Raw genomic sequence first — 21,144 nt, forward strand, 5'->3', positions numbered from 1 at the left:
CATGAGCACTACTCATGTCAATCATACATAAATATTCATGAGCATCACTCATATCAATCATACATAAACATTCATGAGCATCACTCATGTCAACATTCATGAGCATCACTCATGTCAACATTCATGAGCATCACTCATGACAACATCCATAAGCATCACTCATGTCAATCAACATAAACATTCATGAGCATCACTCATGTCAATCAACATCAAAAGCTTCATTTACAAAAGCTCTAGCTTCAAAAGCTTCATTTACAGAGCTCCAACTTCAAAAGCTTCATTTACAAAAGCTCTAGCTTTAAAAACTTCATTTACAAAAGCTCTAGCTTCAAAAGCTTCATTTACAGAGCTACAGCTTCAAAAGCTTCATTTACAAAAGCTCTAGCTTCAAAAGCTTCATTTACAAAAGCTCTAGCTTCAAAAGCTTCATTTACAGAGTTACAGCTTCAAAAGCTTCATTTACAAAAGCTCTAACTTCGAAAGCTTTCATTTACAGAGCTCTAGCTTCAAAGCTTCACTTGCAAAGCTTCACCTACAAAGCTTCAGTGCAGGGTATACAAATACCGCCTCCGAACAACCACCACTTCGGCCCATACATGGATTCAATTTGAAGTCTCCAGCCAACAGACTCTATTGACCAAAGACTTGAGGGACTACATAATGTACCATATATTGGGCCTCAACTGGGCCTCATGAAAAATACTTGGGGGACTTAGCCCATTATTCATGTACTGAGGAGTGAGCCCTTATTTTATAAAAGGGACTCCCTTACTTTCATTAGAGAGCATCAACTCTAGCCCATTATTCATGTATTGAAGAGCGAGCCCTTATTCTATAAAAGGGACTCCCTCACCATCATTAGAGAGCACCCTCACCATCATTAGAGAGCATCGCCGCCTACTGAACAACCGCCTCGCCACAAGCATCGATTCTAGCCCATCATGTATGTATTGAGGAGCGATCCCTTAATTTATAAAAGGGACTCACTCACCTTCAACGCCGTAAGTCGAGTCAACCAAGGCAACATAAGCCACAAGCAGAGCAGCCTCGCAACATGTGCTACTTCTAGTTGAGCATCATTTTAGATTGAGCACTGCCTCATATCGAGTATCAGTCCTAGACGACATCTAGTTACTTCAGCCCACACATGGATTGAATTTCAAGTCTCAAGCCAAAAGACTCTCTTGACTGAAGACTTGGGGGACTACTGTTTGTACCATACTTAGACCATCTCCAACCCTGACCTAAAACCTAAAAATATTTAGCCCAGAAAATTTAGGTTTTAGCCCAGAAACAGCTTTTCTACTCCAACCCTTTTGGCCTAAAATTTGAGCCCCAGATTATCAAAAAATGAATTAAGGCTAATTTTTTTTTAAATTAACTTTTAAAAAAAAAATTATGTAGACTATCCTAAATTAATTTTATGAACATTTTAACCTAAAAATATTTAAATTCCGATAAATTTTGAAAAATCACTAAATCAATACATGAAAATCATGATAAACCACATAAACTTAAAAAAAAAGACAATTAATAAACCACATAAACTTAAAAAAAAAAGACAATTAATAAACCACATAAACTTAAAAAAAAAAGACAATTAATACAATCGAAAACTCATAGACTACATAAACCTAATAATGATATCCATCATCTTGACTTGGTGGTGGACTTGGGTGATAGTCTTGAGATGAATCATCATCTTGAAATATACTTCTTGTGGCATTCCTTCGTAAAATTTATTTTGGCTTACCACGTAAGTATCTCTTCCTCTCTGTAGTGTATTTATCGAGGTCCTCTATTATCAAATTAGTTTCGTACCTTTCTTGCTCCCTATCCCCTTCTTGTTTCATGGCCAAAAACATTTGGGCCGATTCTTCTTGCCGACGACACTGGTTTTCGTTCATTCTTGCCATTTCGCTAACAAATTGTGAATGTATCGGATCTTGGGACTTCCCTTTTCTCTTTGCTTCCTTTTGCTTATCTCTACCCGAGGGCCTTGGCAAAGAAGAAGTTGGGCTTATTTGGTCGATACCTTCATTGTCGGCAAAATTCACACCTTCATTGACATCATTTGGGGGTGGGGCTTCATTGTGAAATAATCTTCCACATTGTTGATTTGCATCGGTTCTCCACCTCGGACAATCCTTGAGGATGTTCCAAGCATGATGTAACTTAAAAGCTTGATTTTTTGGTGTAGTTCTTGTCTTGTAAATTGCCATTGCTTTGTCACCCTATGCAACAAATACATAAAAATAATTAGTTGCAAAATACTATTATGTACATGACAAGTAAAATATCAACAAAGAAACTCACAATTTCTGAGGCGCCCCTTCCACTAGGCATGTCAATCATGGCTCTCTCCAAGCTTCCCTTCCACAAAGTGCACGCTTTGTTGATAATCTTCCACCGATCATAAACACCACCAACTTCCCTTCGACCGGCGTTGGAGTTTTCATGGAACTTATCAACGATTTTACCCCACAAATCCTTTCTATTTTGATTGGTGCCGACGGCACCATCTTCACTAACAGAAATCCATGCCAAACATAAAGCAATATCTTCATCAAAGGTCCAATTACGACCTCTAACATGCTCTTTTGCCATCTTGAAAATTTTGGAAATGAGAAGAAATGGTAGGAAAAAAAAAATTGGAAGAATTGTAGGAGAAAAGTGAGTTTTGTGTGGATGTTTGAACAAATACATAGGTATTTATAGAGTTTTTGGTTGAATTTTAAGTTAAATAATTTTTTTTAATTATTTTAGCCGTTGGATTTAAATTTGGACCGTTAGATTTGATTATATTCGATCTAAGCCGTTGAATTCAATAAATATATAAATATAAAACTAAAAAAAAAAAAATTGAACCAGGACCGTTGGATTAACCAACGGCCCATTTAAACATAGCCGTTAGATTACAAAAAGTAGCCGTTGGGCTACTTATTGAACAGACAGCGCCTGACAGCCAGGGGAACACCCCCACGTGGGACTGTTCTGTTTCTGAAAATGCCTAGCGCGTGAAGCGCGTAGGCGAGTAGGGAAATGGAACTGGGCTTCACAGCCCCAGTCTCAGTTGATGGGGCCCATTTTGCTTTGTGGCCTAAAACTGGGCTGGTATTTGACCCTCAAATGAGTTTTAGGTTTTAGGTTAATTTTGAGTCATGGGTTGGAGTGGATTTTGGGGAGAAAAAAAGGGGAAATTTTAGGTTAAAGGTCAGGGTTGGAGATGGTCTTAGGGCATCCGTATTTAGATCTCGTATAAATACTCGGGGGACTTAAATGTAATTATGTAATAAAGGAAGGGGCAAATATGTAATAAGTGAGGAGCTCTTATTCTATAAAATGACTTCTCACCCTCACAATTAGGGGATGCCATTTCTGAAGCCTTTTCACCCCTCTCACATCCCCTCTCATATTCAGAGTTTCTCTCCCTCATCTCTCAGATAAATACAATATCAGTGTGGACGTAGCCCAAACCTTGGGATGAACCACGATACATCTTGTGTTATTTACATTTTTTGCAGATTCACGGTCGGATTTACGTTGTTCCAAAACCTCTGGTTTTGTGCATCAACATTCTTTATGGTCATCTTCTTCCTGAAGATGCTGTCGCACTGTAACAGTTAACTAGAAGACATAGCCCTTCGACTTCAATTTCAGATCGTTGATGGATCTAGGAACGCCTAGTCGATCGTCTAGGCAAGCTTTCGCCTACTCCCACTGGGCAAATGTGTTATCACTCATGCCCCGCTTCCAAAGCCGCCTAGGCACGCCTCATATGTTTTTTATTATTTTTTTTGAAAAATGATATTATCTACATGAGCTTGGGAATGAGCTTAACCTTACAATGAGCTATAAAAAAATGTGGTTCAATTTTGTCTTTGGCGAGAATCGAACCTAAGAACTCTGACTTACAAGAAAAGAAGAATACCACTAGACTGTAGTATTAAGTGGCCACTTGATGCCAGCAATTACATATAGATCTTTAGAAGAGTGGTATGGAGCCGCATTTCATTATTAACGTACAATAAAAAGCTTAAAACATGCACAACAAAAACCATACAACAGTTCATAAACAGTTTGACGTGCTCAAGCAATTACATTCTAGACAAGGGAATCAATTGAAACAAAAGCTTCAGTTCCATCACTTCACGCGGATTTAACGGTAAATGAACAAAACATAGATGCAAAACATGGAAAATGACAGATTTTGGTCTAAAAATATCAGACGAGATGAATCATCAGTTGAAGATATTTTCATCTTTAGAGAGAGGAGCTCAAGATATTTCAAAATATCACAAGAGCTAGCTCAAGATATTTTAGTCGCATAAGAATATCCAGCCAAGATTCATGCATGAATGCTTGCGGCTTCAAGTGTGTTAAGCATACTAAAATATTTATAATCTATCCAAATCTTATGACTAATATACCCTTGAAAGTTGTTCCGTAAGTCAAGGCCAATAGCACAGGAGAAACAAAACCAGTATAAATTAAAGGTGGTTCAAAATTTTTAAAGGAAAACTAATGAAAAAAATGTTTGAAAACTTTGAATTTTAACGATAAGGATAAAATAAAGGGAACTTTAACGAAAACCACCCGGTACTGTTCACTTTAACAAAAAACCACATTTTTACACTAAAAAGTCAATCCTGGTACTATTCACTTTAGCTTTTATTTTGTCCTTATCATTAAAACTCAAAGTTTTCAAGCCATTTTCATTAGTTTTCTTTAAAATAAAGGGTAAAGTGAAAAGTATTATGATTGACTTTTTAGTGTAAAAATATGATTTTTTGTTAAAATGAACAGTACCGATAATTTTTCGTTAAAATTACCATTTTTTAATTAATTTTAAAATTTCCACATGCACTACAATTTAAGAGAAAACTGTAGCAATGATCCCTTAACTTTAACGCAATTGGAGCGTTGGTCCTTTAACTCATCAAAATGTGCAGCTATGGTCATTTTCGCCAACTTTGTCATAACCTCTGTTAAAATGACTCGTGGTTGAAGAATCATTACTAAGATTAGGTTAAAGTTGAGAGACTATTTCTTTAATTAGGTTAAAGTTGAGGAACCACTGCTATTGGATTAAAGTAAAGAACAATTTTCACTTTTGTTATCTATATTTCTCCCTTAATTTAGCTTCACGTACATGGCACGTAACTCATTTTGACAGATGTTCTGATGAAGTTGATAAAAAATATCATAAATGCACGTTTTTATGAGTTAAAGACCAATGATTGTGAAATTTTAGTTAAAAAATCATTATTTCAATTCAATCAACGTTGATAGATCATTACTACAATTTACTTCAAATTTAAACGCCAAAGTTCCCTGTAACCAAAAAGGAAAGGAAATTCACATTTTCCTGGAAATTGCAACTTGTAAGAATGGAAGAGGTGTAACCACGTATAGAGAAAACAACTGAAAAAAAGTGAGCTGAGTCAGACCAACAAATAAAATGAAATATGAGCTGAGCTGCTTTTGATCACTTGCACTTTTTCTCTTTTCAACTGGATCCCACCAAACCGACCATTCCTCAAGAGGGAATTTATTTTTATAATTAAGGACGCAACCCCTTCATGCATTCTCATCACTTTTTCTCTCTTCCCTTCCCTTCCATTCAAACCCCAAAACACGCTTCAGAAAATACAATGACGTTAACTCTCCGTTCTTCAACTTCCTTCGTCAATCTTAAAGACCATAAGGGCCTTAAAAACTCCGGAGACTCCCCCGGCACGATATGCTTTGCACAAACCAAGCCATCATGCCGTCTACGGGCAAAGAGTTCAATGCAAGAAACACGGCTCTTGCACGAGAAGAACTTAATGACCATCTCTGATGGAAGGAGAGAGTTGCTTCATGCACTACCCAATATTGCTCACACCAGCACTGACAACAAGGTGCCTGTGTACGTGATGCTTCCGCTCGACACGGTGAGTCACGTAGGGCATTTGAATAAGCATGAATGCGAGTTTGATGGCCCTGAAGCAAGCAGGGGTGGAAGGAGTTATGGTGGATGTGTGGTGGGGATTGGTGGAGGAGGACGGACCTTCCAAGTACAACTGGGAAGGGTATGCCGAGCTTGTGCAGATGGTGCAAAAGCACGGCATGAAGATCCAAGTCGTCATGTCTTTTCATCAGTGCGGAGGAAATGTTGGAGACTCATGCAGGTGTGTTTGGTGGTTCTAATTGCAGTATATTATGTTTAATGTTCTCTGTAACTTACACAACACAAACAGCCATGCTATTGGATTTTTAATGGAACCTTTGACATGCTTAACATAAAAGTGCTTATGAGCAAAAAGTGCTTTCTATGTTTTTGCCCAGAGTTTGATCTAACTCCACCTAGTGTGGATTTATGCAGCGATTCACTAAAGCACAAATTTTATGAATTTTCAGCATTCCTTTACCTCCATGGGTGCTTGAAGAAGTCAGCAAGAACCCTGACCTTGTTTACACAGACAAATCAGGCAGGAGGAATCCCGAGTACATATCCTTGGGATGTGATTCATTGCCTGTTCTCGGAGGAAGAACTCCCATTCAGGTCTACACCGATTACATGAGGAGCTTCCACGACAGATTCATCGACTACTTGGGCGACGTTATTGTGGTAATTATCTGCAACAAAAATGTCATAACTCAACTTTATGCTATTATTTTTGTAGTAGAAATTCGAAAGTTCAAAAAAGTAGACATAAAGAGATTTTTGCCAGTGTCTGACTGGAAAAATAAAAAAGATTTTCAAACAGAAGAAAACTAATTTGGGCTAGGACAAGCTGGCATCATTCGACGAATGTCAACATTCGTCTGAAATTACAAGGGACTTGTATCAAAGTTGGAAACTCAATTCCAATTACTTGTACAGGAAATTCAAGTAGGCATGGGTCCTTGTGGGGCGCTCAGATATCCAGCTTATCCAGAAAGCAACGGAACTTGGAGGTTTCCTGGAATCGGGGAATTCCAATGTTATGACAAGGTAATTATTCTAAACAGAAGCCCTTATTCCATTTCTGCTGGCCAATTCAATTACCCTAAACCGAACCACATCATATTTCGATAATTTATTTTTGTGATATTCCTTATTCCTAAACAAGTTTTTATGTCAAGCAGTACATGAGAGCTTCCTTGGAAGCATCAGCAGAGGCATTGGGGAAGAAGTGGACCACATGATTCCGGCCAGTACAATCAATTTCCTGAAGACACCGGATTTTTCAAAAGAGATGGAACATGGAACACTGAGCATGGACAGTTCTTCTTTGAATGGTACTCCGGAAAGCTACTAAGACACGGAGATAGAATATTGTCAGCTGCGAAAGGAGTATTCCAAGGATCTGGAGCTAAACTATCCGGAAAGATTGCTGGGATTCACTGGCACTACGGATCAAGATCACATGCGGCTGAATTAACTGCAGGCTACTAAAACACTAGACACAGAGATGGTTACGTACCAACAGCCAGGATGTTCAGCAAAAACATGGTTGTATTAAACTTCACATGCATGGAAATGAAAGATAGAGAACAGCCTGAACATGCAAATTGCTCACCGGAAGGTCTGGTGAGGCAGGTAAAGATGGCGACCAAGAGTGCTGGAATTGACCTAGCAGGAGAAAATGCCCTGGAGAGGTATGACACTGGTGCGTTTGCACGAGTTCTAGCAACATGCAGCTCAGACTCCGGCAATGCCTTAAGTGCATTTACATATCTCCGAATGAACAAGAGATTGTTCGAGGGGGATAACTGGCGAAACATGGTTGAATTTGTGAGAAGCATGGCAGAAGGTGGCCGGAACAGAAGTCTTTTAGAGTGCGACTCTACCGGAAGCGACCTCTTTGCTCGTTTTATCAAAGAGAAGAAAGTCGAGAAAACCAAGGAAACTGTTCTTGTGTAAAGATGCTGGAAACTGTTCTTGTGTAAAGATGCTAGAAATTATTTGTTTCATTATTTTGTTCCATCACAAGCTTTTGTAATGTGTGATCTCACCTATATGATGGTTCAGTCTTTTAAATCGAATGAAATATATGGTGGAAACCTCTTCATGGTCATGTCCTGGCTGCTTCAACTAGAATGCACCTTCATTGTGAAGCAACTTGGTTTTGACAGTCAAAGTTTTATGGAATTAAGCTCTAATCCAACCTTTGATTTATAGAAAAGTTAAGTCGAGTTGCTAACTCTTCAACTAATTTTTTTGGTAAATCAACGACCGGCTAGAGTTTACCTCCAAATCTGCGGCCAGGTACTAGATGTTCACAACTTAGGTGTATTCAATGTGTGTTTCAATCCTCAAATAGCATCTTTCGAAAAGAACAAAAAAATAACCAAAAGCAAAAATAATATAGCCGTTAAATCTTGATGTAAAGTTTGTACAACCTTTCTACTCTAAAAAATATTTTCTTTTATTTTACTCTAATATTTTATAAAATTGTAATCACATGTTTACAAATTTAATTTACAATTTGCGTAGATTTGCATAAGTGAGGATAATTGGATTGACTTTTAAGGTTTTTAATTAGGACATAGGTTGTGAGAGGTTTTAAGTTCGATTATAGTCAAATGCAAATTTGAATCATATTATTGCTAGTTTATTGTGAGCCTAACCCCACCCTCTCGTCCTTGGTGTAGACAATAGTGTTTGTTAAAAAATAAATTATAACCTAACATATATATTTGTTATCAAACTTGACTGATATCCACATAATAATAGCATGCAACATCCAAGATCTTCAACGTATATCCAGGATATCTCAAACACTGGCAATACTATAAATCAAACTATTGGAAAATGTGCTTTGACAGGAATATCACAAGCATCATATCTTTTCAGTTCAGTCATCGCAACATTCGGTTCATAAAAAGCACGCTATAGTTCAAGAAAAAAACAGAGAATATCATAGCCTGCTGCTCAGAGAGAGTTTTTCATTTCATATTATTAAGCTTCTTTCCTTCTATCAATTCAAATTTTAAAATACGAAACAAGAAAACTCCAGCTCGTGACATTTTGCAGAATCGGTGAATTACAATCACATGCAACAAATAGAGATACCCATTAATTGTTAATTAACTGAGATCACACTAGCTTGCAAGTTGCAACAACAGTTAATTAATCCCAATTAAAATAATTAATACAAGATAATTTTGGGGAGTGGGAGAGTATTAAGGAAGATAATAAATCTTCCATTTCTGTTGATGAAAAACAGTTTAGCAAAAGTTAAATGTGGTTGGTTTGTTATTAACTGTAGTTAGTTAGAATGGTTACAAATTCAGTTAAGGTAGTCAAGGGTATATTTGTAAAGAGCAAAATGCTATATATATTCTCTTGTGTGTAATTGTACATTTGTGAAATGAAATACAATCTTGTTGAAGAAGTTTTATCTTTCTATATGGTCTCATCGCCAGTCGCCTCACGGCTCCTCTCGATCCTCTTCTCTTCCGCTCCGATCTTCTAATCTGTATCTCGATTTGTTCTCTGTGGTGTTGATCTTGATCTGTTTTCATGGCGACTTCGTCTGAGTCGGTGCCTGTTCCCAATCCCTCTTCTAACCCTAGTTCATCTTCTAACCCTAATTCCTCTTTGTATTCCTCTCTCACGATCCAAAATATTGGCAGTATGGTGCCAATCAAGCTCAAGAGGACCAATTATCTGCCGTGGTGTGCTCTGTTTGCTCCGATTCTTCGACGGTATCGTCTTCTTGGTATCGTCGATGGCACCGAACCCTGTCCTGCTCCTCTTCTCCCTGATCGTACTCTTAATCCAGCTTTCGAAATTTGGTATGAGAAAGATCAGAATCTTCTGATCTGGTTTAATTCCACGTTGTCTGAAGAGGTAATTCCTGTCACGGTTGGTGTTTCGTCTTCTCGCGATCTGTGGCTTAAGCTCGAACAACGATTTGGGGGTATCTCTGATGCCCATGTTCATCAGCTTCGTTCTCGCCTTCAAAGTGTTCAGAAAGGTTCTCGATCCATGTCTGATTATTTGCAAGAACTCAAAGAGATCTCTGATTCTCTCACTGCTGCTGGAGCCTCAATTTCTGATCGCGATCTCATTGCTGCTACTCTGGCTAGTCTTCCTGATGAATTTGAATCTTTCACCGACTCAATCATGCTTAGGTTATCGTCTACATCTTTGGATGAACTCCATGGCTTGCTCCTTACCAAAGAGCTTTCTCTGAATCGTCGCAAGAAAGTTGTCTCTTCTGGTATGTCTGAACCATTTCATGCCTTATCGATTCAGGCTCAACCTCCACTTCTTCCCACTCCTCCACAGGTGTATGTTGCTCAGAATCAACCCCTTCAGCACTCTTTTCGTTACAATTCCAATCGTGGGAAGCAAAATCGTGGTAATCGAGGTTTTCACCGTGGTAATTCTTTTGCTGGAGGTTTTAATCGTGGTAACTCTTTCACTGGTGGTTTCCATCGTGGTAATTCTTCCAATCGTGGTTCTCCCTCTGGTCCTCGGGCTCCTTGTCAGATTTGTGGTAACTCCAGTCATGAAGCGCTTGACTGCTTTGACCGGATGAATCCTGATATCTGTGGTCGAATCCCCCCTGCCAAACTTCAGGCAATGTGTGCCCGTTCCGATGTCAAGTCCTCTCCTACTTGGTTAATTGACTCAGGAGCAACCTCGCACATTACTAATGACATATCAAATATCACCTCCCCTACCCCCTACACTGGTGAAGACAAAGTTTACATCGGTGATGGTAAAGGTCTTCCTATTTCCCATGTTGGTTCATCTACATTATGCACCCCTACTTCTTCTTTTACATTGTCTAATGTTCTTCATGTTCCTCATATGCAACACAATTTGCTGTCTGCCTTTCAATTTCTCCGAGACAATTATTGTTCATTGACTCTTGATTCTAATGGCTCCGTTGTTAAGGATCGTTCCACGGGGAAGACGCTTTTGCGGGGTTCCGTTAAAGATGGCTTCTATCCTTTGCAGTCTACTACATCTTCTAGTTTCGTTTCTGGTAAAGCTTCTCCTTCCCTTGCTGCATCAGCCTTTGTCAGTATTAAAGCTCCAATAAAGGTATGGCACAGGCGATTGGGTCATCCATCTTCTGCCATTTTTCGTCGGGTAATGTCTACTACTACTCTTGCCGTCCAAGGTCGGTCTACCGTTGATTTTTTCTGCTCCGATTGTGCATTGGCAAAGAACCACAAGCTTCCTTTTGGCCTGTCTTCTTCAGCAACTACTCATAGTCTTCAACTTTTACACTATGATTTGTGGGGACCTGCTTCTGTTCCATCTAGCAGTGGTTTCAGATATTACTTACTTCTTGTTGATGACTTTAGCAAATACAGCTGGTTTTTCCCTTTGAAGGCCAAGTCGGATGTATTTTCTACGTTTGTTGTTTTCAAGAATTATGTAGAAAATTTGCTTGGTAATAAAATCAAAGTGTTGCGTTCCGATTCAGGGGGTGAATTCACTGGTCATTCTTTTGCATCTTTTCTTAATGAGCATGGTATTTTTCATCAATTAAGCTGTCCACACACGCCTGAACAAAATGGCTGTGCTGAGAGAAAACATCGCCATCTTGTTGAGACCGCCCGAACCTTACTTGTTGCTTCTCATGTTCCTCATGTATTTTGGGTCGAGGCTTTCTCTACTGCCTTGTATCTCATTAATCGTCTTCCCATTTCTGGTCACTTGCAATCTCCTTGGGAAATTTTATTTCATCAGCACCCGGATTATTCCAAACTCAAAGTCTTTGGTTGCCAATGTTTCCCTTGGCTTAAACCTTATGTTCACAGTAAATTGGATGCTAAAAGCAAGAGTTGTGTATTTTTGGGCTATAGTCTTCAGCACAAGGGTTATCGGTGCTTTGATCCGGTTGACAACCGCGTCTATATCTCCAGACACGTACTCTTTAATGAAGCAGTCTATCCTTTTCAGTCTCTGCAGCTTCCATATTCTCACTCTGACGATGTTTCTCCCGTGTCTTCTTCTTCGATGGATCTTTATTTTCGCATGATTACTCATCCTGGTGCGTATCCATCTCCTGATTCTTCACCTCCTGCTGCTCCTTCTACTACTGCTGTTTCTCCACCTCCAACTACTTCTCCTTCTCCAGCTACTTCCCTGCATTCCGATGCTTCTCCACCTGTCTCTACCTCTATGGTCAATATTCATCCTATGGTTACCCGATCCAAAGCCGGCATCTACAAACCTAAGGCTTATACAGCCACTAAGCATCCTCTATCCGTTGTCATGGATTCCGTTCCCAGTACTTATCTCCAAGCATCTAAGTTTCCTCACTGGCGTGCTGCTATGCAGGATGAATATAATGCCTTACTGTCTACAGGCACTTGGTCATTAGTTCCTTCGAATTCCTCTCAGAACATTGTTGGCTGCAAGTGGGTATTTCGGGTTAAGCAGAAACCTGATGGTACTGTGGATCGTTACAAGGCCCGCCTTGTTGCCAAGGGCTTTCATCAACAACAGGGAATTGATTTCCAGGAGACTTTCAGTCCGGTTGCTAAACCGGTTACCATTCGAATCCTTCTTAGTCTTGCTGTTCAACATAATTGGTTTTTAAATCAGTTAGACATCAGCAACGCCTTCCTTCATGGTGATTTAAAAGAGGATGTCTACATGATTCAACCCCCGGGTTTTATTGATCTTCTTTTCCCCAGTCATGTGTGCAAACTTCAAAAATCGCTTTATGGTCTTAAGCAAGCCCCTAGAGCTTGGTTTGAAAAACTATTTCGAGCTCTGCTTGATCTTGGCTTCCATCAATCTTCTTCTGATGCATCTCTGTTTGTCCTTCATAATCCTAAGCTGGTTATCGTTCTTGTTTACGTGGATGATATTCTCGTAACTGGCCCTGATTCTCATCTATGTCATCAATTCATTAATCAGCTTAGTAATCGGTTTCCAGTGAAGGATCTTGGTCCTTTACACTATTTCTTGGGGCTGGAAGTTCAGCGATCTTCTAAAGGGATATTTCTTCATCAAACTAAATATCTGCTTGATCTTCTTCAACGGACAAATATACAAGGTGCAAAACCTTGTTGCACACCTCTTGGCTCCAATAAACTGGATCACACTGGTTCTCTTCTCCCTAACCCCACCGAGTATCGTTCTCTTGTTGGAGGCCTTCAATATCTCACGTGGACTCGACCGGACCTTGCTTTTACTGTCAATCAGCTCTGCCAGTTTATGCATGCTCCGCATGAACAACATTTTCAAGCTGCCAAACGGGTTCTTCGCTTTCTAAAAGGTTCTGTCTCTCAGGGATTATGGTTTACACAGGGTCTTGTTGATCTCTCAGTATATTCTGATGCTGATTGGGCTGGCAGCCCTTTTGATCGGCGCTCAACCAGTGGCTACTTTGTTTTTCTTGGTCCCAACCTCATCAGCTGAAGTGCCAAGAAATAAAGTACTGTCGCCCGTTCTTCTACCGAAGCTGAATATAGGTCTTTGGCTCATACAGCTGCAGAACTCACTTGGGTTTGTAAAATCCTTCGTGATCTTCATTGTCCTCTCCCAAAACTGCCTATCTTATGGTGTGATAACATTTCCGCCATCTCTTTAGCCTCTAATCCTGTTTTTCATGCTCGCACTAAGCATGTTGAGATTGATTATCATTACATTCGCGAACTGGTTCTTGCTCATCTTCTCAAAGTCCAGTTTGTTTGCAGTGCTGATCAACTTGCTGATCTTCATACAAAATCCCTGTCTAAAAATCAGTTTCGATACCTGTGTTCCAAGCTTCCCGTTGGCATCAACTCTGATTCCTCCTCTCGCTTGAGGGGGTGTATTAAGGAAGATAATAAATCTTCCATTTCTGTTGATGAAAAACAGTTTAGCAAAAGTTAAATGTGGTTGGTTTGTTATTAACTGTAGTTAGTTAGAATGGTTACAAATTCAGTTAAGGTAGTCAAGGGTATATTTGTAAAGAGCAAAATGCTATATATATTCTCTTGTGTGTAATTGTACATTTGTGAAATGAAATACAATCTTGTTGAAAAAGTTTTATCTTTCTATAGAGAGTACAGGTACCCATCAATTTCAACTTGAAGCATGAGGTGGAGATGGAGGTGGGCGATCGGAGTTGGGACGCTGGCCGTGAAGGTCTTCGATCAAGCTGCCGAGTTCTTTGCGAGCAGATTCCCTTCCGAACATGAAGCCGTACCAGCCGGAAACAGCAGAGAAGACGGTTGCGGTGACAATTGTATGAAGGAGTGTGAAGGTTTTCTCCATTTTTATGGGATTTGGGGTTTTCGGAAAGAATTATTTGTATTTGAGAGAACGAATGAGAGGTGAGCGTTTGAACTGTTTGAACTTTGAAGGAATGAGATCCCCTCCGGATCATGTAATTAAATACCACGTGAACAATTTGTGGAATTTTTTTAAGGGCAGTTTAATAAATATTTTATTTTGTTGTAATTAATATTTCATATTGTGTGTTGCCACTTAGTACTATGGACTAATGATATTTTACTTGTAAGTAAAATGTTCAAATGCGAATTTGAACCACATTATTGCTTAGCCAATTGTGAGGCTAAACCTACCACTCTTCCCTTTAGTGTAGATAATATCATTTGTTTAAAAAAAAAATTCATATTTTTATTAAAGATTGGTTCGAAAAATATTTTATTTAAAAACACTTTCAGTCATTTTAAAAGCACATCTAAACGAATAATTTCTTATTAGGTTTTGTATTACTGATTTATTATAAATAAAAGCACTTGCATAGGAGAATATCAGACATGGATCCTCTCCGGATCCAATTGTACTAATCCTAGGGATCCATCAATCCGGACCGTTGAAATTTGATCCAACGATTAAAGTTATTATAACTTTTAAAGTGTGCCCCTGTTTGTAACCGTTAGATCAAATTTTAACATCCAGGATTGATGGATCCCTAGGATTAGGACAATTGGATCCGGAGAGGATCAATGTCCAGAGAATATCATCCTACGATTTCCCTAGGTACTCATGAAGTTAATAAAAAATTTATTTTGTCAAAAACGTTTATAAAATTTGAATCCAAAGTTTTCGAAAAACTGTCATAGAAACTCGTTGATTTTTTTTTTTTTAAAATATAACCCCCATGAACTCAAAGTTTTCATGAAAATTTAAACCAAAACATGCCTAATTTAACCTAAATATTCTACTCCTTGTATATGAATGATTTGATTTCTTCATTGTACTAACCACAATCATGTTTCTTTTTGTGACAACAACATGTCGCAACAAACTCGACTTTACCGCTGGCGAAGCTGATAAAGTAACCGCCATGATCTTCATACGAAGGCATACGCATGAAGTAATGCAGACCAAATACTCGTTGATGATGATCCACAAGCTTTATGGCTTGCTGTGAAGAACATTTTGATCATCAAAGAGAGATCTTTTTTCCTGAAGCTAGACATAACTTGCAGCATTTATGCTTCAGGACTTTAAGTCTGTGAATAAATACAATTAGAAAGTTTGTCAAATTTGATCAGTTCTCAAGTTTTGTAAAGATGACTTGATTGAACAAAATCTCTTGGAGAAGACCAATCTAAATTTCCATGCCACCAATATTGTACCCCTATTATGAATAGGAAGGGGATCTTCATTACCAAGAATGACATAAGTATTACCAATATAGGGGTGAGGATCCTAAAGAGCACCACCATTGTTAGTCATGTGATAGGGGGCACTAGTGTCATGAAATCAATTCGGATCCAAACTATAGCATGGAGCATGAAACCCAATGAAAGTAGCAGTAGGATGGTGATCGTAAGTCGTGACATGATAACTTGGAGAGTTACATTAAGTGCACCAAAAGGCGAGCAGAGCACCAATGACACCCTGACCTGTGGGGCTGGGTGGATGACCCTAAAAGGATTATCATCCAACCTTATGGGATGTTAGAGATTGTTGCGTCGAAGAAGTTTAAATGATTTGAGAGATCTAAAGACAATTAACATCTTCATCACAGTTGAGTACAAGCTAAAGTAAAGAAAAGAAGACATTTTCATTTCATTAAATGATGAAGTTACATGGAGATTCTACTCAGCTCCTCTGAAGCAACTATCTTAAGATGGTGTGCCGACGTAAAAATAAAGATTCTACTCAGCTCATCTGAAGCAATAGAATCCCTCTGCATCCATGCTTAAATGACCCATGCTGCTATGTGGGTGCACTAAAGCCACTCTATGGAATGGAAAATTTGGGGGCATATGCTAAGGCTGAGGCCCATTACCAATCTCATGGTTGAACCCGTCATTCGAATCAATGAGAAGCTGATGGATACTTTGACGCTCGAGAAGAATAAGGCTCGGGCTGATGATGGTCTTCCCAGAAACTTTGATATTGATCCCAAAGCATACACCTATGATGATGAAGTGACCAAGGATGCAGAAGCTAGGATTAGCCTTAAGCATGTTGCTTTTTGCGGCTACTGAAGCCTGAGATATCCATGCAGGTCTCAAAGAAAGCACTCATCTCTCATCAAAGAAAAACTCAGTACATAGGTCAAACCAAAAGCTGTGAGGGCCACATGACAAGTGGCACATGGTGGAAATCTCCTCACCAATCTCACAAGAGGGCTGAGTTCAAACTCAAGGTGCTATCAAGAGCTGTGAAAACCAGGGAGGATTTTCTGGAAAATATGAAGGTTCTGAAAATTCTGAGAAGATTAGGAGATTAAAAGCTTGAAATTATTAAGGTGTTTAACCAAGTAGTTAAGAAGGAAATTTATAGTGGACAATCAACTTAGAGATAGGATTTGGGGGTTAGCGCAAGGGTCTGGAAGTGCAACGGCTGTTTTAATTAATGAAAGTTCCAAGGAAGACGCACCCTGATTTAATCATTATTAGCGTCTCAAAGGGCAGACTTAACAATGATTAAAGGGGGCATTGTTTGGGTAGCATTTGAACTTTGGGCCGAAAGGAAGGAGGGCCCAAAAAGACTAAAGAAATGAGGCTTGCTCAAAACCCAACACCAAGCCCAGACCGTCCATCTTAAGACCAATTGGTGCTCTCCATTAAATGCAAAGATTGGGTGCTTACAAAGGAAGTGACAACCAATGGAAATCCACTAACTCTCGGCCTAAAAGCACTTTACAAATGGCATAGCATGTAAATTACTGATGGTTCCCTACCCTCCAAATTGCTTTCGGGCAAGAACAGAAACATCACAAGTTAAGTTAATTCATCTATAAAAGGAGGAAGAGGGCCCAGAGACAAGGACACTCAACCAATCAAACAAACAAACATACAACTTGTCTCTCAGCCAAGCAAATACCCAGAAAGCCGTGCTTTGTCAAAACTTTGCACCCTTTTAACCTTAGATTTCCTTAGAAAGACATCTTTTGTGTATGTAAAAACTTTGCTACCTTTTCTTAAATGTTGTAGTATCGATCCCTCTTATGTAAACTCTTTTCTAGTTATCCCCTTTAGTATTCAATCCTTTGTAAACTGCAAAGAGAAGAGACGTAAGACTTTTAACCTTGCCTGACAAGGTGAAATCTTGCCCGACTCTCTTTGTTTTTGTTTTTCAATTAACAGATCTGGTGTTATAATGTATTCCCTAGTTTATATTCAAGTTATTTCTAGTCCTTTGATGACTCAAACCCCTATCAATTCTCAGATATGGTTCACTTAGTGGTTTTATCAAGATTGGAATGAATTAAACTGATGCCTTGATCAGATTTGGACCTTCACCCCTCGAGCATACAGGATAACTAAAAGTCCTTGATCTCAAGGCATAGAAAAGAACTTAATGTAGGCTTAACCCATCTACAACAATCCTTTGATAAACAAGAAGTTAGAAATAACTTAGGGCGCAAGTAATCGACTTAAAACACACTTGTTCTACATCTGCCATACAGAAATGGTAGTGGCACGCCTAATCACCTAGTTGGTTTTGATTGCGAGTCTCAATTCCTACACCTAAGGCCCTCACAAAGGCATATTTTAGAACTAATTATGTTATCGTCTTGCAGTATTGTGACAAGCAGGAGCTCGACAATCAACCAAAGTGCCAACTCCTCAGGAAGCTGTGTGCTCGAGCCAGGAACGCCCACCAGCCAGATTTCCTGCCCGAACAAAAATATCAAGTAACTGAAATTGAAGATTAGTAGCATTAGCCATAGAATCCTGAGAAAAGTGCTAATGAAAACAATCCCAAATAACCTTGGATGATGGTTTGCCGACGACAAGCGAGAGAATCGACTCAGAGAGAGTAAAGGTAAGATAAATGCACACCAACTTATCCTGTTTGTACCAACTGACATAGGCAAGATTGGGCTTGGCAGGAGCATCATTGAAGGTAGGGAGAGTGGCTGCAAGGGCAGCATTCGATTCATCAACAAACTGAAACAAGTCATGGCCAACCAAGAAGGGTTTCATCTGACAAGTCCAAAGAAGATAGTTGGACTACGTGAGTTTGAGAAATGAGCGACATTGGGTCTCGAGAGAGGAGAAGTTACGCAAAGAAAAATAACCTAAACGATTGATATCATGTAGAAAGTTTTAACTGAAGGATTTGATTGATATGAGTAGTATACAACTGGTGTCATCGTTGAGTGACATGAGAAATAGATGATAATTGTATACAACTGTTCACAATTACAGGATTTCTCAATTGCTGGTATATTCATATAGCTGGTGTTGAAAGGATTTGCGATTGAGTTTGGTACACCTCTTGAGCATTTAACAAAATCATTTGAACATTTCTTAGTCCGCGAATCACTCCATATGATGCTCTCATATGTTTTCTTTCAACCTTAGTCACTGTGGTATTAGATCGAAATCTTATTGTTCCCTGCAGTAATTTGAAGTAGCCTCGAACTCTATATATAGCTGTGGTTTCGGTTTTCACACTTACGGTGCAAGTAGCAAATATGTTTCCTATATCCCTATGAACCGAGAATCACCATCGAAAAGGAAACCTGAAACTACAAACTCTAACAGAGAGAGACTACAAACTCCAAGTTTTAAAAAACGCAAATGGCGCCTCTCAGTAGGAGACTACAAAAGTGAACAAAAGAAAAGACATACCATGGTTGTGGGCTTTATATATATATATGCACACAACGGCACAAACCAGAAGAATGCTGCAATCATTTTGGTTGAACACCAACCAAGTTAGACAACAAAATTTGACAAAACCCCAAATTGTGAACTTTAGTCATTCATTGATTAAGTGAGTTTCCCCTAAAAAGTAAGAAAGTAGAAACAGAAAACAAATAGAGTACATGAAAAAATAAGACTGAAATCAAACAGAAATAGCCCAACGCGAAGAAGAAACGAAAAAGGTAATCCACTCTAGGAAGAAGTGATCATCATGAAGCTCTGGAATCAAATTACCAACTCTGATCTTTTGGACAGATTTGATAAAACTTGGGGTAGATCCATACCCCTTTGTATTTGGGGCTTTTGCATTCACCAGGAATGGTCTCATTACAAATGAATGGGTCGTTGCCATCTTCTTGCGTTTGTGTCCCTGTTTGGGCCCAAAATAACAGTTTGGGCCGAGTGTAGGGTCATTCTCGGCCCGGGAGGCCTTGCGACAAGAATACCATGGATCGTTCAGTACGTGGGCCTCCAAACCTAGGTTGGCTAGGTCATAACGCAAGAGGTCGAATCCTAGTGCAATAAGGAGTCTCGGCAGGACCCGGAAACGAATCCGGCTCAGGTAAAGGACTAGGTTCACAGTCCTAGTGAAGGTAGGACTGGTCGAGTTGATGCTGATCAGGGGAAGAAAACCTAGTCCGAGTAGGTTTTTAACTCGACCTTGGGGGGAGCCATTGCTATAAATAGAAGAGGTTGCACATCATTCAAACCCCTGCAAATCAATACAAAATTGCCCTGCGCAAACTCTCACAACTTGTGATTTTTCTTTTTTCCTTTTTCGCTGACACATCTTCCGTTGGCATCAACAGCACTGTGGAAGCAACCGGTGATATCTTAAGTCGGTATAGATAGCTCTGTCACCGTAGAATCGATCGGTCTTGCAGTATCTTCCGTTGGCATCAACAGCACTGCGGCGAGAACGGTTAATTACCTATCCAAGTCTCGGTCGAGAAGGGTTTCTGAACCCTTATTGGTCGAGGTCATCTCATCAGCCTTCTCGGCGAAGTGAGGTGTTACAGTTATTACATTCGGCACATTGAAAGCCGAATTTGATATTGAACTTCGTAAGAATAGTAACCTTGTATTCAGGTTCGAGAGCCCAAGAGGCTGAGACGTGTTCCTTTCTCGGCCGCAATCGCAAGACGCAGAAGTCAGTAGCGCGACCCAACGCAACATTAATAAATTTACTCCTCGGCCGAGCTCGGCCGACGAGTTGGCACGCCCCGCATTCACCGAAGGACGTAGTTAGCTCATTAATTACTTGGCCTGCGCGCCACGTAGGCTTTGTAGTTTCTAGGGTCAACATTTTGGCACGCCCGGTGGGACCCAGTGCTAAACTACGAAGTTCATGCCAATTGAAACACGATCGGTAAAAAAGAAAACAACTATGGGAAAGTCGACAGTCGATTTGCCGAATCAAAGCCTGGGACAAAGTGTGCCGCAGGCGCAGAATCCCCTTAGCGCTGTGATACCTGAGTCCACGAGCGCGACTAGCTGAGAGAGAGAAGTTAATCTCGGCGGTCAACTCCGTGGTTTAGAAATCCCTAACAGAAACACATGCGTTCTCAATGAAGGGATAGTAGAGGAGTGTGACGAGGATGGTGGTGAAGGATCTGACCTACCAACGAGGTCGTTTCTCCGAAAGCGACTAGACGAGCAGTCTCGGTCAGTCGAGCAGACGTTCAGTCGAGGCATTGACAAGCTGCATGACGCGATACTCAGTTCCAATGATCGACAAACCAGGCTGCTCGAAATGCTGGTTAGTAAAGTTGGTGGCAGCAGGCCTTTCGATCTTCTCCAACATTGTCCACCAGGAAACAACCCGGTACCGATTGTACCTGCCGAGCCTATTCCTGCTCCGCTCAAACCAATTAACTTGGAAAAATGAGGAGGGTCGAATAGTAGGTCGGACGGAACCAACCAGAGGATCGAAGCAACACCTGTTGATATGACCGAAGTTCAGCGGATGATCGACTCGGCCATGAAGAAAGGGCCGAAGTTTCCCAAGTTTATTCATCTGTACCCAGCTTACGTGGAAACGTTTGGATACCCGAAGGGTTTCAAGATCCC

The 21,144-nt window shown here is 39.9% G+C and overlaps 1 protein-coding gene and 1 pseudogene across 1 annotated transcript; one reads left to right on the plus strand and one right to left on the minus strand.

Moving 5' to 3' along the window:
* The first annotated feature begins 5,607 nt into the window (after window positions 1-5,607).
* LOC103428197 (beta-amylase 3, chloroplastic-like) lies at window positions 5,608-8,045 on the plus strand (annotated as a pseudogene).
* On the minus strand, window positions 6,226-14,280 carry LOC139197191 (uncharacterized). Its single transcript, XM_070823974.1, has 2 exons — window positions 14,006-14,280; window positions 6,226-6,621 (listed from the first exon to the last, which is right to left on the minus strand). The coding sequence occupies exon 1, from the start codon at window positions 14,204-14,206 to the stop codon at window positions 14,015-14,017; it is 192 nt and encodes a 63-aa protein (XP_070680075.1). The 5' UTR covers window positions 14,207-14,280; the 3' UTR covers window positions 6,226-6,621; window positions 14,006-14,014.
* Window positions 14,281-21,144: the final 6,864 nt, after the last annotated feature.

Source organism: Malus domestica, chromosome 06 (genome assembly GCF_042453785.1).
Source record: "Malus domestica chromosome 06, GDT2T_hap1".
NCBI classification, from domain to species: Eukaryota; Viridiplantae; Streptophyta; class Magnoliopsida; order Rosales; family Rosaceae; genus Malus; species Malus domestica.

Bases quoted from the DNA above. Each gene is read 5' to 3' on its own strand.
- LOC139197191 (XM_070823974.1), bottom strand. From the start codon at position 14,206: ATGGAGAAAACCTTCACACTCCTTCATACAATTGTCACCGCAACCGTC.